Source organism: Lepisma saccharinum, chromosome 29 (genome assembly GCF_977018435.1).
Source record: "Lepisma saccharinum chromosome 29, izLepSacc3.1, whole genome shotgun sequence".
Lineage (NCBI taxonomy): Eukaryota > Metazoa > Arthropoda > Insecta > Zygentoma > Lepismatidae > Lepisma > Lepisma saccharinum.
In genome coordinates, this window is record NC_139257.1 from 6,353,998 (window position 1) to 6,372,670 (window position 18,673).

General features: G+C 36.9%; 1 protein-coding gene across 2 annotated transcripts in view; it reads left to right on the forward strand.

Annotated features, from left to right (window-relative positions):
* The window catches only part of TSG101 (tumor susceptibility gene 101), a 104,342-nt gene that overhangs the window by 15,573 nt on the left and 70,096 nt on the right, over nt 1-18,673 (forward strand). For both annotated transcript variants that reach the window (XM_083114367.1, XM_083114366.1), the window contains 3 exons: nt 4,413-4,511; nt 10,907-10,991; nt 12,663-12,728. In XM_083114367.1, coding sequence (XP_082970493.1) covers nt 4,467-4,511; nt 10,907-10,991; nt 12,663-12,728 — 196 coding nt within the window. In that variant the 5' untranslated portion in view covers nt 4,413-4,466. The remainder of the gene's footprint in view (nt 1-4,412; nt 4,512-10,906; nt 10,992-12,662; nt 12,729-18,673) is intronic.

Below are 18,673 nucleotides of genomic sequence, written 5' to 3' on the forward strand. Positions count from 1 at the left end.
GTGATGTCTGCGTTGTACCCGCTGCTCCAAAAATAGTCCCACACATTTTCGATGGGGTTCAAATCGGGAGACTTTGCGGACCAGACCAGGTGTGACAGGGTGTCGGATGTTTCTCAAACCATGCACACACGCGTTGAAACCTGTGCACACGGTAGTTGTCATCTTGGAAGAGTGTCCACAGCATAGTCAGCATGAAGATGTTGGATAAATGGCAACACCTGGTCACTAAAAATGCCAGATACACATGCTGGTTCATGTTCACAGACACCTGAATGAGTGGGCCCAAGTTGTGGTATGAAATACACCCCCCACACCATCACAGACCCACCATCCCGCTTCAACCACACCCTCCACACACTGCGGATGTAATTCTTTAGTGGACCGTCAGTCTGGCATCAATGAAAAAAAGACAAAATCGGAACTCGTTAGACCACACTAAACATTTCCAGTCCCCTACAGTTCAGTGTCTGTGTTCTCGAGCCCATTAAAGACGTGCCGCTGTGAGCAGTGCCCTCTTGCGTAATACTTTAGTCCAAATGTTCATTGCATGCAGTTCCCTGCTCAGTGTTCATTCAGAAATAGGTGGGGATGGACCTGCATTCATGGACAGCAACAATTCCTGTCAGGTTCGAAACTAATTTTCACTGACAAGGCGTGACACTCGTCTCCGGTCCCTCTGGGTTAGGATCACGTGGTGACTGCAGTTCTGATGGTGTGTTTCGTGCTCACCATTTCTTGTAGACACTTTAGACAGTCCACGTTGATATACCAACGAATCGGGCAATTTCATTCACTGTGTACCCAAACACAGTCTCCCCTTTTGCCAGTCTGTCACATCCTTGATGCACGGTTTACTTACACACACACTTACTGGCACACTCATGTCACTACGACGGTCATTCGTCCGTGGTGAGTGGTCATGTGGCCTCGTGGTACCCATGCTATGCCATCTATATCGACATAAAGGGACCACTGTACGTTTGTGAGGGGGTGAATATTTTTTTTTGTCCAGGGAGCTTATTAGATGCAGGTGTCATATGCTGTGTTTGAGTAAAATATGTACTAATTTTGCCTGAATTAATTGGTAACATATTTAATACTAGAACTCTTTTTACTTATTTGTATGTTTTTTGTGTATACCTGCATATTATCAATTGGTTTTTTTGCAAGTATTTACTTTGTAACCCATTTATAAATGCCACAGCATTTATGCTTGGCCAGCTATCAAAGAAAATTTGTTTGTGTCCAAAAATAGAGATTGAATTGTCTCTGTTTTTTTGTTGATCTAAAAATCTAAAAATAAAAGTATCCTTATGCTGCCATTGTGTCAATCGTCAGTATCCCAAACACTGACAAAATTTTAGTTGGCTTGTGGAAAGTCCTTTTACACTGTTAGTAAAAATACGTTTGTCACGAATATTCAATGGGTCTCTTTGAGGTGTGACTGGCACCACTGGCTACTGTGCTGCCCCTGATGGCAGGAGAAATGCACAAACATTCCGGGGAAGCCGTGATGACAGACAAAAGTGCTTTAAGTGTGAGCGTTCATTGGCTTGTGTACTGTGGAGAGAATCATGAGCGATGAGTGTGTGATTTATCGCAGCTCACGTAATCGTTATGTCTTTTTCTGTGCAAAAGAATATCCTTACTCTTTTGAGGAAATCGAGCACAATCTGTTTAATGTTATGGTTTGGGCAGGGATGACTTCTTGGTCCTTATTTTTCGATGTCTCTGATAATCAGCATAGTTATCTGAGAATGATCAATTAGTTGGTGGCAATTGGAATTGCAACGCCATTGCCTTGCAAAACAATGGCGCACCAGTGCTTTCGCTTTGATCATCCGCATTTGCCTGGATGAAACTTTCGCAAATCACTTGATCGGACGTGAGTCAGCACAATGTCCGACTCCATTGCCTTTTGCCTGGAAGAATGCCAGATATCAACACACCGGACAATCCACTTTTGGACTTTTGAAAGAAGAAATACGGAACTCCAACAACGAGCAGCTGAAAGACACACTGTCTGCAGCGTTTCACAATATCACCTGCAATATGCTGTCATGGGGTGCATCAGGCTATGCTACGAACATGGAGGAACTCACACAGACGTTTCGGATCCATAGGAAGTAAGCTGTGTCCGTAACCACATAATTCAAATTCAGTGGTGAAGACTGTCTTAACTTCTGCTTCAACAGTCAATTTGGCATCTCTTTCCCTTACAAATTCTCTCAGTATTATGTCTATGTACCTATTGATAATTTTGACAATTATCCTCACAGTAGTGCCATCTATAAACATCTCGATAGCAGATTTAGTATTTGTTTGCTGCTGCACATTGTCTGGAAAGCCATAAAAATGTTCACACTTCTTGTGGGAACACTTAGACATGAGCAGGCAATGGCAATTTTTTTTCTATCGAATTATCTTATCTTTTCCCAGGAAATAACTTCCATCATCTTCTTCATCTTGAAGCATTTCAGATGAACTAGTGTTGCTCTCAAATGAAACTTCATCCCATACCCACCTCACACGCTCATGCTGTCTTTATACTTTATGGTTTTGGACGGTTTCTTAAAAAATAGAAACGTCCTCTTTAAAACATGATTACACATCCCACTTTAAACTGTAGGTCCAGTCCCGATTAGCCTTCCTGTGCATAAAGTGGACTTAAAACACTAAATCAATCAATCAACCTAAGCCAGTAAAAGCTGCTAAAATATTGTACTCATGAAGCATAGTAAGCCAAAGTTTTAAAAAACTGAACAACAAAAATTGCATGTTACCAGGCTCATGGGGTATATTTGACCCCCATCAACTTTTGAACAGCTTCACCTTGCTGTAGTTATTCACACACTGAAGAAAATAACATTGACGATTGAATCAGACTGTTTTAGGAAGGTACTAGAAAAACTACCAGTGTGGTCAACCTACAAGTGTGTAGGTATTAAAAAATTCCTACGTGGGGGTCAATTTTACCCCTGCATACCTACTTAAGGGTTAATTCTGCTGTGAATATTTGGGAAGCAAAAATGGACCACTTTGTACAAGAATAAACTTAATATTCTTGTAATGACAAAAATGTGCTATTAGAAGATATGTTTATTTTGTGTAATAAGTGCAGTTTTTAAATAAAATTTGGCATTATATTCACATTTTTTAAAACCAAAATGTCATTTTATATACCGCTTTTTCACCGCTATCACAGCGAAATTTTATTTTATTTACCACTTTTGCACCCGAAATTGATTCTGTTTTTGCACCAAAATTTTGCGTTTTCATTTACCAAAAATATATGCATCTATCAGTGAGTCACCTGTTGCTATGTGGACCAAGAGAAGACAGTGAGTCACCAATCCACCTCACCTTTCCCCTCTCTTTACACTGCATTTAGCATCCCAAAGCTTTCACTTCTGTAACCACCTTTCCAATCCTGTAATAGAAGAAAGCGAGATCAAAATTATGTTATGCATTTACAGTGCTCAGGAAGTTATTTTCTATTATTTCTCGTCCAACAACTACCACCCGTGTGATGGGAGGTGCATGTTCGAATTCTGCCAGAACGGCACAGCGCCACTTTTGTCTTGTGTTGCAAAACGTTTCGACACAAAGTGAAAAATAATGGAAAATGGCCATTTCACTTCATAATATTATATTTTTTATTACTAAAGAAATCCGAGCTGGTAATTTGTATTTGTGCCTTCTGATATATACGTACATGTTATATGCAGTGACATAGTGAAAACATATGTAATATTAATGTTGGAAAAAGTGTGCATTATACATGAGTAAATGCAGCATGTTCCGTTCAAACCTCCCACATTTCAATTGATCATTGCTAAAAGGTTATGAAACATAATGGAATGAGAGTGGTACTAGACGAAAGAGAAACTCAAAGAATTTTATTGCATGACTTCGAAGTTCACCGTTCTCTCACTATGCAGCGCCACAATCTGTATTCTGGTATGCAGAGACCAAATCAATCATTACAGTGCAAAGAAATTACCGGAGAGAATATGGAAGTGAAGCACCTGGTGGGAAAAACATTAAGGCATGTTGTGCGAAGTTTTTGGCGACTGAAACTGTTAATAAACAATCCGGAGGTTCTCAGATTATACATTATTCTTGCTACAAACGGTGCACACATAGATATGTATTAGAGTCTAGTGTAGAGGTGTATTGGTGTATTCGTGTTTAGTGCTTCATGCAATAAAATTCTTTGAGTTTCTCTTTCGTCTAGTACCACTCACATTCCATTATGTTTCATAACCTTTTAGCAATAATCAAATCTAGGTGGTTTAAATGGAACACCCTGTACATTTATTCCATAATTTTGTAAAATCTTAAAAAGTCTTTACAATTTTTTTTAAATATAAGAGGTAGTGTGAAGTGTCTAATGTGCATTGTTATTTTAGGTTGATAAACGCCTTTCTTGCTTCAAATTTGGCTGTATTCATTCAAAACTGAACATGCATAATCAAGATGAAAAAACTCTTAAGGAATACCTCACTAAGGTAAGAAATGTTATTTCTTTATTATATTAAACATAAAAAAACATTCTAAACTCTTTGGTGCAACAATATATGAGAGTTGCTCAGAAAGTAATGCCCCACAATTTTTTCTTGGAAACTTTTTATTTAAAATGCTTGAAAATCACACACTATGTCAATGTTTCCTTTATTCATGTTATTTTTCTGGATAACCTCCATCAATGTCTACGGCCTTACGCCAGTCCAAAATGAGGGTATGAATTCCTTCCCTGTACCAGCTCGTGTACTGTTCATGTAGCCATGTTTTCACTGCACGAATCATGCTTGCATCACGTTCAAACCTTTCCCAACGCATCCTTCAGTAACAAAAACAGATGAAAATCTGATGGTGCCAGATCAGGAACATTGGGGAGGGGGAAGCACAGTTCAATCAAAATATGGCATTTGCCTCTTGGGTTCAGAGGCTTGTGCTCGGTTGTGAGACTGAGAAAACCCATCTTTTGCATATCTTTGAATAACCCAAAGTGTCAATAAATCATTACTAATGGTAAGCTGTACATCCAATTGCCGTCTTGTGATGTGCCGATCTGCACGAATTATGCCATTGGCATGCTGCAACATGTCTGGGCTGGTGGGTGTTTAAGGACACCCAGATCGTGACGTATCATGCAGCTCCATTTCTCCACTTCTTGAAGCCTGAACACACTGCACCCAGCGTCCAACTGTGCTCCTATCGACCACAGAACTTCCATACACTGCACAACTGTTTGTGAATGTTCCCAACACTTTCTTTGTCCACCACTAAGAATGCAATTACAACTCGTTGTTTGTAAAATGTGTCACTTACAGATGCCATGTTCACAGACTCTACTGCAGTTCTATCTGTCGGACGACTATGTACTTACACATGTTTGGGCATTAAACTTTATAATGTTGCTACCCTTCCATTTACACACTGCCCCGTTCATTCTGGGATGAGAAAAAAATATGGGGCATTACTTTCTGTGCAACCCTTGTATCTTTGAATAAGACAGTGTTAGATTTAGTGGAGGATGGTGTTACTAAAACAGCTGGAGAACCTGGAAATTTCGTGGATTTGAAAAAAATGCAAAGCTCGGAGAAAACCGAATGGAACGATGTTTCCCAATGAAGCACATATGAGAGACTAGAATATGATTCTGTATGCTGAGAGTAAATACTAGTTCAGTAACTTATGTTTTACACAAGGGTCATTCCACGTCAAATCATCCAGGCCATGTCACCCACCATCCCCGATTTTGATGAAATTCGGTACGCTTATAGAACTTTTGATGCTGATTACAAAAATGACAACTGTTTTTAAATTGGTCAAGGGGATCAGAAGTTACGCGGTTTTTAAGATGGGCCGTTCAGAGACAGGGTGATAAAAAATTTATTTGCATAAAATGACATTAAAAGTAAATCTTATTAAAAATGCTTATGTATTTAGCATAAAGCCTGAAGTACAATATGTTTCAAGCTACAATATTCAATATTTATGTTCACTATGTGTGAATGTAAGCATAGGCGCAACCTGGCGGGGGCAAAGGGAAGCACTTGCCCTCTCCCAAATTTATAGATTAATTTTAAAATTTGCAAGTAATAATTACAGTGGAACCCCGATTTAAGTTCCTCGATTTTACATTTTCCTTTATTTTGCATTCAATATTGGTGGTCCCAACACAAATTGTTTAGAAATTCTCCAAGATCTTCCATTTTCCCGCGTTTTTAGTTTTTCAGCTTGATCTCCTAGATAACGTAAAATCAAGGTTTCACTGTATCTAACTTAGATTCAACTATCTTCATTTTTTTAAAAAAATATATAATTATATATATAATAATTATTAACATTTCCAAGTTTAGCAAATTTATCTTCAAGAACATTCTCTTTGTGCATTTTATCTCAATATGGAAGTTCTTTTTTGGCTACTCTTCATGGGGATACGTAATATGAAGTAAGAATTAATACCACACAGTACAATGTGTCAGCGATTGCAAAGTACTACAACAGTACCAGGAGGTATGCACTATTTTGAACTTACAGGTTCCGTAAGTTACTTTTTACAAGTAACTGAGTTACAGTCATTCATTTAAAAAGTTACTCAGTTATTGTTACTGGTACTTTGAAAGTAACTGAGTTTCTTTTACAGTTACTGTAACAGTAACGTACTGTTAATGATCATTGATTTGTGTTAAAGTTACACACAATCAATGATCATGAAGACTTCCTTGTTTTACTTATGTTTCTAGTACATAATATGTATTCATATATTTACATTATTACTGCTAATAAATATGGAAAACACAGTCAGCTTTGGTTGAACGATTATAATTAAAAAAATCATTTGTATGCTGACCACGGTATTTTGAATATGGTGTCATTGATTGATTCCTCTTCCACCTATTTCTTTCTCCTCCATTCCAAGTTCAACAAGATCCAAAGATCCACTCCCTCGACAATGACTTTTCCCTAGCTGGACAGCAACATTCCAAATGAACACAGCAGTCTGCCAAAAACAAATTAGTTTTCACATACGATTAGAAATGAATTACAGTAAAGCGTGGATGTTCTAAATTTAGCATGCAACAAAGCATATCTTCCTTGCCAGCAATTCCAAGAAAATCCTTTCACGTAGCATCCAGAGAAGGTACATATTTTATTTTTATAGTCTGGAACAGAATTGTCCAATTTAGCTATTTCCCTACTGCAAAAAGTAACTCTGTTACCGTTACTTTTACAGTTAGAATTCCTAAATAAAAAGTAACTGTACTTGTAACTTTGTAACTATTTACTTCGAAACACTAGTTGTATAACAGTCAGAGCTAAAATAGTAAGTGCTGATGTAATATGTTTTGTATAACTGTATGGTTTGGCTTTTGTAAGAAGTGACTTTCCGAATTCCAACTGTAAACAGTTATGTAGTAGCATGTATGTGCGTCACTCAAACTTGTTTGTAGGATTGCTTCAAAAGTCCAAGTGAAAATGGAGATGCAGCTATTAAATTCTTGCATTTACTTGGTCCATCAACTTCCTACTACTGGCCACAAAATATTCTGTGTCCAGTGGACATTAACAACACAATTAAAAGGACATATGTACTTAGTGATAAGTCAAATACTTTAGTGTGTTTGGAATGGTCAAAATATCCATCTAAAATGTGAACGGCACAATTTATAGTACATGAAATTTTGGCAATGCATACAGTACAATTTTTAGGTATTATATTAATGGGTGTGACTTGGAAACTATCCTTGGGTTGAGATAATCACAAAGTTTTCCATCGCATAAAAATAGTGTCCTGGATTATTTGATAAATACATTTGAAAAGTCACAATTATTACTCTTTATTCGTTTCTTCCTCAAGTGCCAGGAGGATCACAAAATATATTTAACTTGTAAATTTTAATTAATTATAAATTTGGGAGGGGGCAAGTGCTTCCCTTTGCCCCCGCCAGGTTACGCTTACGCTTACATTCACACATAGTGAACATAAATATCGAATATTGTAGCTTGAAACATATTGTACTTCAGGCTTTATGCTAAATACATAAGCATTTTTAATAAGATTTACTTTTAATGTCATTTTATGCAAATGATTTTTTTTATCACCCTGTCTCTAAACCGCCCATCCCAATTTTTTCATCAGGCATTAGTACATACTCTGAGCTACCTACATATAAAATTGGGGGGAAATTGAAGGGGGGGCATTGCATGAAATTTGCTCTTGAAGTTGGTCATTTATTTTTCTAAAAAAATACATAAAACTATATGTAAAAATACATGTTTATTGATGCATTCATCTGAAACGTTATTTAAATGAAAGCTTATACTATTCTGAACAAAAGAAAACAAAGTTGAAGTTTCTACGGCAAACCCAAGGGAAGATACGATCGTTTATAACCTAATACGTGATATTCAAAGTGGAGCCGCATGTGGCGTACACGGAGATCTTAAAGAGCGCGTAACTTCTAATCCCCTTGACCAATTTTAAAAAAGTTGTCATTTTTGTAATCAGCATCAAAAGTTCTATAAGCATATCGAATTTCATCAAAATCAGGGATGGTGGGTGACATTTTCACAAAATTCTGGATGATTTGACATGGAATGACCCACAAGTTGTTTTCAAGATATAGCTTATTTTACATTACTGATTAATTAATATTACGATGTTGTGTACATTTGTGAACTTCTGTTTGTCAAAAGTGTGAAAATGTTTAGATGTTCTATATATGATGTGTTTGAAATTTTTATTTCCTGCACTGTAATTATTTGCACAGATAAGTCACTTCATTCTTTATTTAGTTTTGTTATTGGTATTATAAAGTAAAAATAATACTAATTAGGGATGAGCTTTTGCCAAAGCCAATAAACTATGGATATAAAATTTACTGGTGGTGATAAGTGATATCCTATCAATCCATTATAAAAATTGAAAATGTTTTTTCATTCTCCTTGTAACCATATTCCTCGCTTGCAAAATATGAATCAGATAGTTTGATGCTACTTAGTATTTTGTTTATTTTGGGAAGTATTACGTTAAGTTATGTGATTAAGGGAAGGGCAGTCTCTTGCATGGAATGCATGGTGCTCTCTCTCTCTCTCTCTCTCACTCATTCTCACTCTCTCACTCACTCTCACTCTCTCTCTCTCACTCAATCAATCAATCTCTCACTTTTTCTCTCTGTCACTCACTCAATCTCTCTCATGCACTCACTCAATCAATCAATCAATATATCTCAATCACTCTCACTTATTCAATCAATCTCACTCACTCACTCAGTCACTCAATATCTATCTCACACTCACACACTCACTCACTTTGGCAGCCGTTGGGGCCGCTTCATCCTTGGCTACCTTGGACTGGCAGACTCATTGTACTCAGAACTGATCATTTCTGTACTGATAGTATTTATAATACAGGGTAATTCAAAATGAATGGTACAACTTTACACAGTTGTTATGACGTTACTATTTATGATAGAAAGTCAGACAAGGCATCAATATGAAGAAAAACTCTGGAAGTTTTATTCCCACTTAGCGGGCTTATTCTGCTTAGCTCATGCTCCACCAGGATTGCCAGTGTCGCAAAATGGCTAATGACCAGTAGAAGGTGTATTGTGTGTTGGAGCTATCGAGATCTGATTCAATCACAATGGTGCAGAGACATTTCCGCATGTGTTTCAGTAGTAATGCATATGTTTCACCCTCCCGAAAGATTTGACGAAGGTACAACTGTGAATTGTTAGTGCCTTTGAAACTGTTGACAACGACTTGCTGTCTTGTGCATAGCAAGTACTTGATTATCGTTTGGATGTTTATAGCATTACATGTGATTCCTATGTTGAATCTTTATAATGTGAGTTATGTGAGTAAAACTCCAGAGTTCTTCTTTATATTGATGCCTTGTCTGATTTTATATCATAAATAGCAACGTCATACTGTGTAAAGTTGTACCATTCATTTTGAATTACCCTGTATAATTAAGATTAGTTACAAATTCATTTTTCATATTGCACTTTGTAGAATATTGTACCAGCCGTACCAGAAATGTTGTATCAGCTTTTGCATGAGCTTCCAGTTCGACAGTCTGTTGATTTTGATTTGTAGAAAAGTCCCTATCTGGAGTAAGCTATCAATGCATCTTCTATTACGAAATGGTCTGAAGTAAGTGCCTGGATGTCATTGGAAACCCTGGATAGAGCAGTCAGTGGTCTGGAATTCAAACAAGCTTCGATTTGTGTTAATACTTTGCAAAGATAAGTATGGCATTTCGAACCCTGGACTCTGGTCCCCACTAAATGTTTTATTTTCTATGATATACGTGGTATATGCTGAAACTTTATTGAACTCCAAAATGCAACTAAATTAATGTACACAGGGTGTTTCAAAATGATCTGAACGATAGAAACACGTTCCATGAACAATGCAACATAATCACTGATCGAATATCCCATGGAATACATTTGAACACATCCTTAAATTTTTGGAACTGTCCCAGTAGTTCTAATTTCTGCCACCAGGTGCCAGCTGACCCAATTGTAAAATGACTGCCAGTGGTGAGGAGACAGCATTTTACGAGAGTAGGTCGGTCTGGATGGAGTTAGATTACCATATTGACGTGTGCATACTAACGAAAGGTATTCACATTAAGAATTTGTGAGTTATCTTTGCAATAACCATTGACCCTTAAGCTTGAACAGTTACATTATATATGTGTGAAGTTCTATCTTAATTTGACAGTTTATGAATCAATTATAACGGGTTCAATCGTTCACATCATTTTGAAACATGATGTATTATGAATATCTTAAAAATCGACTGCTTTGTACAAAAAAAAAGTATTACTTAGGTACAAATGTGGGTCTTTTCTAGTAAAACACATTGTTTTGTTTTTTTTCAGTACCAAAATGAGGACAAAACAAAAAGAGATATAATGAATGTCTTAAGAAATTATCATGGTTTGCAGTGTAGTTCTGACCGATTTGGTAAGTAAATATAGTTTTCATAAAAATAATAACAAAATTGCATATTTTTGCAGTTAGTTACATAGTAATTATAGAAGTAGAGGGTGGTGCATATTGCATATACCAACTTCAAATGACAACAGAAAGACGGTGAGGGCTTATAGTAACTGTATATGGCTGTTAAATAAAAATATACACATAGGCATTTAATACAGTGTAGAATATGGACAATACAGACATCAGCGTATCTTGAAAATAACGTCCTCCAAATGTCCTCCTTCTGCTTGGATGCACTGTTCGAGGTGATGCGGGAAGGCTTTTATGACGTCCTGTGGAATAGCATGTATTTCACGGCAACTGACGGTTCCCAACATTACCCGTGGCTCTCCACTGTCTAACCCACCTCAAAATGCTTAGTGTGTCTGGAACAAGTGCATGGTGATCTTCATTGTTCCACTGCAGTGCTCTGTGCCTGTTTGGATGAAGGCTTCCACCGCCGCAATGCACGTCTGCACCGGCCAATGCTCATTGGTATACTAATTGCCTGACTCCCAACTCTCCACTGAAGTAGCTATGCCCCACGTGCATTCTGACCGGGTTGACAACTCAAACTGGTAGATACAATATGCGCTAGCCTGTATTTGGTTAATAAAATTATCAGTAATTTTACCAATTGCCTGCATCAGCCAATACCGTATTTCATCGCATAATTATCGCACTATGTTTTTCAACCCCAAAATTGGTTTATAACCTTCCATCGCATAAATGTCACATCAGGAAACGAAACCAATAATAGCCATACAGAATCTATACTTCCGACAGGGTTGCCAGTCTAATTTATTTTTAGAAAGACCTCGTATATCTGACTTTAATCAAACACTATCACTAAGGAGAATAGATGTCGATACACTGATTTTACTCCAAATAGAGCTCTTCATAATAGTTTATTTAAACAAACCAAAAACCTGATTTTTGGAGTTATTCCTCTACTTTTCACATGACGATTTGTCTTAGGTTTACTGTATCGTTTCACCGAAGTTAGTGACATCTCAACCTCGCCTTATACTTCAAGTCGTTCATTTCCCCAATAATAGAATACTACTCTCCAGTCTGGTCCATGGCGAGTCCCACTCAATTCTCTAGAATCGATTCTGTCCTTCAGTTTTTCCTGGCTATAGTTCATTACAGGGTTCCCTCATTATGCAATTTTTAAACACCACATCTCCTGTCCTATCTGCAATTACAGACTCCCTATCAGCGCTGTTTACTGAATGACTTCAATTATTCATAGAAAATTGTGAATGGCAAAATCCGTTGAAACATGCTCATCCAGGAATTTCACTTTCAATTGCCCATGCGCACAACACAGATCTATTTTAGATAGAAAAACCTAGACTGGAAATTAAAAAAAAGATCGCTCTTCCACAGACTTCCCACTCAATATATCGACCTCCCATCAAGTGCTGATGTATTTTCCTCAGAGTACGCCTTTCAGTCTAGCATCAGAAAATATGTTGCTAAATAATATTTAATTGTGCTATCTTGACTTATCTATTTTAAACCTTTGTGTTATTTTTTTATTTTTATTCTTTTCATTGTTGATGATTTCAGTGTAAAATGGCTACATGCTGTATCTGAAATTCTCTCAATAAATAAATAATGCTGATTATTCTGAACTTTTTCTTCATTTAGTGTTCTCAAATGGATTGCCAAAACAGCTGGTGAACCTAAGTGGCACAATTCCAGTGACATATAAAGGTAAGTTTTTATGAGAGCATGTGACGAGATTGTATTTTCCATAAGTGTGTGTTTGCTTTGCAGTGTTTTAGTGAATGTCATTCATAGTCAGTTATGTACAAATGCAGACTAGACTTAACTTAATGGATTGTATAGTGTAGAAAATTCAAAGCCCACGCCAAGTGCAAACATTATCAATAAAAACATTAACAATAATACTACGTGGGTAAGTCAATATATATGTTGCAAAATGGAATAAAAAGAAAAGTTGAAATAGTTACCTGATGAAATGTGGTTTATTTTTCAACTTAATCTCCATGAACATTTAGGCACTTGTCCCAGCGTTCCACGAGTCCCTCAAAGCCATCAGCGAAGAAGGTTTGTTGTTGGTGTCGTAGCCAGCTGGTAACCTCCCGATGGACATCCTCCATATCCTGGAACTGGTGACCATCCAGGTGATTCTTCAGTGGGCCGAAGAGATGAGTCGGATTTTGCCAAATCCAGACTGTAGGCTAGATGTTCCAGTCGTTCCCAACCTGTGAGCCACTGTGGTATTGGCACTGTGTGGACGAGCATTGTCATCCAACAGAAGAACTCCATATCTCAAAGCACCTGGACATTTCGTGCGAATGGTTGACCGTAACTTCGTCAGGGTTCTGCAATACGTGGCTGCAGTGACAGTGTGACCTGGGGACAGAAATTCCGTCCCAAATCATGGTGACCATCACCTTCTGTGCTGACTGGGTGATTTTGAACACCTGCCATCTTACCCACTTGGCACTCGAATGACTCACCGCCACACGAGAATGTGACTATTAGCACTGTATACGATACACGGTGGTGTTGCCACCTACACCGATACTTGTGAAAGGATCAGTGCAACTACTGATATTCATAAAACAATTTCACATTGCAACAATTCGAAGATATTTCATTTTGCAACTTATATATTGACTCCCCCTCATAATAATAATATAATAAAGCATCTTTATTAAAGCAGGTGTGTTTCGGCTTCTTGGACCACTCTCACAATCAAACCTTTTCTTTAAGAAAGTGACAAAGAGAATTATAATAAAATACATAAGAAATGATAAAACATAACGAATTACAGAATTCATAACAGAGTGACAACAATATTAGCACAAAGAAATTTCCACACAGAAAATATAATGTTAATTAGTATGGAACATAACAATAATTATAATAGTAAGTAAAGTAAAGAATGTAAAATACTCCCCTGTGCACTCCTTGCACATGCCATGAGGGCATATAGGGGATGTGGAGTTAGGCCCCCACACTTTCTTGACCACGTCCGAAGGTGGAGTGATGTGATCAGCACCATGCCCCTGGTCACCTTTACCCCCAAGAGTTTCCTCTACTTTATACGACTGGGTGAGCTCCGGAAACACTTGAACAGGTGGAAAAAAAAACCGGTTCTCCCCCTCTGGGAATCGAACCTAGGTCTCTCGGATGGTAGTCAGATGCCCGAAGGACTGAGCTATCACGGCTCATTAAATTAGATTAAATTATAATATTTATTTATTTATTTATTTATTCCTTGTTTTGGATGGCGAAGTTATGGCACAAGCCTTTTCTTTCACTTAACCATCTCTACATTACATTTTATAAATTGATTTTTATAGCTAACTGTATGTTAAATATATAAAAACATTAAGATACCAGGAAATGAAATATATAAAAACTAAGAACATTAAGATACCAAAAAAAGAAAAACACCAGAAAAAAATAAAAGAAGAAGATGCGAAAAACAGAAAAAATAAAAACAGAAAAATACATACACACTAAGTAAAAAAAAAAATACACATAAAACATAAACACACACAACAAACATAATCAAATTACAGAAAAAGTCGCTGGGTGTTGGTCCTACAAGTTTACACGAAGGTATAATTTTTTATCCCTGTTTTCAGTACTGGTAAGTTGACTCCAGAAGATGATTTGTTAATTTTGATTTGAATTGGCCGAGTGAAGAAGAGTTTCTTATGTCATTGGTTAGGTCGTTCCACGCTCTGTTAGCAGTGACCGTTAAGGAATTTCCATAAAACGTTGTCTTGTGGGAGGGAATGGTCTCTTGAACGGGTGGCAAAGGTGCGTGCTGCACTTAGGGGTTGAAAACAAGAAAGTAGGTAGGAGGGCTCTCGTGAGTTTACTATTTTTTAGACCGCTGTAAGAGTGTGGAAGCACCGGTGAGTGGAAAGGTTGAACCAGTAAGGAGAAAAAAATTATAAAATTTAGCAAGAGAAGTACGAATTTTCCTTTGTAGTCGCTTGACTATTTTTGATCCCCTTGCTGTTCCAACAGGTATTGCTTGAAATTTATTTTAAGCATTGTATGAGTATTCATACATTTCAGCGAGGTTGGTGGTGCATTCTATTACCGGGATATCATTACTGTAAACGATTTATTGTACACCGCTGTTCTATGTGAAGGCACTGAGAGCAAGTTGTTTTGTCTTGTTGAATAGGAGTGTAAGTTGAAGTTACACTTGAAACTGAGTTATACGTATGTCAAGGTGAAGAGAAAATAATATGTATAACTGCGAATTACTTATTAATCAGATTTAGATACCATGTCATATCATTATTAAAATACTCTAATTGTATCTTATAACTAGACCTCGGATTTTATGTTTTTAACCTAGTTTTCCCTTTGCAGATAAATTAGAAATAACAAGTCACGTCAGCATTTAATCAAAAAAATGCAACACCTGATGAAGTTTTATAGTGTTAAAAATGACCTATTTTGCCTGTTAGAACCTATTTTAGGTTTTTGTGTCTAAATAAAACCTTTTTTTAGGTTTTTATATATATTTTTAAGGTTTTACATTATTTGTATATCACACAGAGGTATTTGTTCTGTTTGGTAATGAAAAAATTCAATGACTAACTTGTTTGAATCATACTCTCTGTCGATTTTCCTCCCTCTAAGTCCATAATGTTTTTTGAATCTCTAAACGAAACAAAATGACTTGCACCACTGTTGCCTGCACAGTCCAAAGTTCGAACTTCTGATCTGTTTACTTTTGGTGCTTTCTAGCATTCAAATTTGCACCATTGACTAACTTAAACTTCTGTTTAAAGATCATTTTCAGCATTTAAAATGATCCTCACAGATAAATGGCCTAAAGATAATATGAAAAAAGAAAAAGAAATATGTATTGTGCAGGAAATTATACATAATTCATTTATCATATCGATAAGTAACTTTTGCCAACAGTTCAAGTATTAGTATTACAATAATTAGTGCATCATTTTGAAAACGATGCATAGAAATGAAGATTTGGTTAGAAAATTAATATTTGATGGTTACACATATCTATTAAAATTTCTCACGTTTCCTTTGAAATTTTGTTTTTAACAATTGTACATAATAGTATTTTTCAGGATCCTTGAACCATTTAAAATTTTTTGGACCCTACTTCAGGATTTGTTTAGTCAAATTTAATATTTTTAGGGCCTATTTTAGGATAGGATTATTAGGCCCTTTTTTATGGTTTTTAGGACTTATTTTAGGAGTATTAGAGCCTATTTTAGGAACCTAAAGTACATTTTTAGAACCTAAAAATCCGAGGTCTACAAATAACTACTTCTTTGTGTTAGTAATATTGTAGATGTAAAACAGAAAATAATTTTGAGTAGGATCTGGCAACACTTGAGAGTGAACTCATAATGAAACGAATCTAAAAATTTGATTCTTGAATACATTAAAAATACGCTTTATTACCCACCAGCAGCAACTGAGAAACGTTCACTGGAGGAACCGCTGTTCAGTTTTTATGGAACACAGCAAATGTTAAGTATCGGCATCTTTTTGACATGTGTATTTTTCGTATCACGATTATGTGCAAAAGAAAATGCATCTCATGCTGTCATGTTCCCAACAAATCTTTCTCCTCTGATTTCATGCCACACGCTGCCTCTCCTTACCTTCTCTGTGAAACAACCGTCCCACACTCGCCTCTCTCGCAATTTGAGACCAAGCACCGTCATGCCTGCCTATCCTGTTTCGTGTTTGAAACTTGTCTTGTAACGACCAGAAATGTATACTTCTGTGACATTATTGTAGCATGGTTACGTACAAATCAACCGTATTTTATGAAAATCAGTAAGTATGTATAACACCGAATTACATATATATGAATTACATACAAATAAGGTTTAATTAACATGTTCTAAAATTATATTTGGCCGGGACGTACAGTAATTTATATAAAAAACAGAATTACGCAGAACTGAGTTACGTATAAAGCAGTCTCAACTGTAATTACTAATCTTTCCAAAATATAGTGGTTCTTTGGAATGAAGCACTTTGTGAGTAAGAGTCAGAAAATTGCTTTTACCTGTGTTACAAATTTTGAGCCACTTAAGGTGAGGAGTTACAGTTACATTTATTTCAATATCGTTGGAATTGGCAATGCTACTAAAAAAAATCTGGGCATATGCAAGAGTATGAGTTTCTCCCCATGATGCAAGGGGAAGCGTTTTTCTATGTTGACATGATACTTGAAAAATATGATGAGTGAGAATTTTCAGAATCCCATGTATTCCTCATGGAGGAAAAAAACTCAACAACTTCAGCTTCATGTTGCAGCTAATCAAATGGAAGTTTCGACTTTTCCGCTGATCAAAAGCTTCATCAAACTGCCCTCTTTCCATTAATATGTTTTTCTAGGCCATGGAAAGTTTGATATTCCGAAGAAAACAAATCAAATAATACTCCCATAAGTGCAATGCATTTCTCCTTGCCTCCTACGGTCATCCTGGCAATGTTGCCAAACCTGATGTGCATAAAAGAGCTAAATTTCATGTTAACTTGAATTAAAACTGACTTCTCAGGAGCTAGATTTACGAAGGCTGGATAAAATGCCTTTTAGTGTAATTTTAATTTTAGGTGTCAAAGGAGTGGGGGTTCTGCTATTACCGTTAACTTTAAAGTAATGACAATTTATTCTAAGTTTTCTGGCGGCATCACCCATCTCAATAATCCACCGATGGGCGTATGAAATCGAAAATCAAGGATTCCAGGATTAACAATATTATGTTATCTCCATGGCGCTGTAAAAAATGTAGCTGGGAAGGTAAGAGGGTGTGGGGCGACACAGCCAATATAATAGTATAACATCATGGCAAAAGTTAGTCTATATGGCCCAAAGCCAGTGGTGGAATCATAGTGGGGCATGGGGGTGGGCATCCCAGTTGACAGCCATACGAGTGCACGAAAGCCAGATCTGGCCCCAAAAGAGCTAATTTGGCAACACTGACTCGGAGGGATGAACCTGGCGGAAATTGTTCTGCATACCCTTAAGTTCTGAATGTAGGATGACACATGTTCTTGCTTTTTGAGTTTAAAGATGAATCTCTCACAAGAATTCTGTACTCAATAATCTTATCTGAAATCCGATAGCTAAAACAACCCACAAGGCTACCGAGGGCGAGAATTTGGGAATAACCGAAGGAACATTTAGAAGGGATAAGTTTCAAACCAGCTGCCTCTAGGCATTGAAACAGCCTTTTGAGGGTGGTCAATAAAACCGAGAACTCGTCGGCAAAACAGTACAGATCATCCATGTAGGAGGCGAATGTAGAACGAATCCATGTTTGCACAAGCCAGCTGAATGCACCAAGTTAAACTGGCGGGACTCGTGCTGGCGCCCATAGCAGCAAAATTGAGTTCAAAATGCCCTTTGGCTTCGGCATGATACAATGCAAAGCTGGGGTAAAAAACATTGTTTTTAGTACATTTCAAGCTACATTTTATGTCCTGTACGTCTATTTAACCATTTCTTATGTAATTGGCTGAAATTTGGAGCCAAATCTGATATTCGCTTTTGAACAAAAATCAGTTTTAAGATTATTTTAAGCAGAGAAGTAATGTACACTAGTGTGCAAGTTAAAGCAACACATACATAAGTGCAGGAAACACACATGAATATTGATTTATTGCAC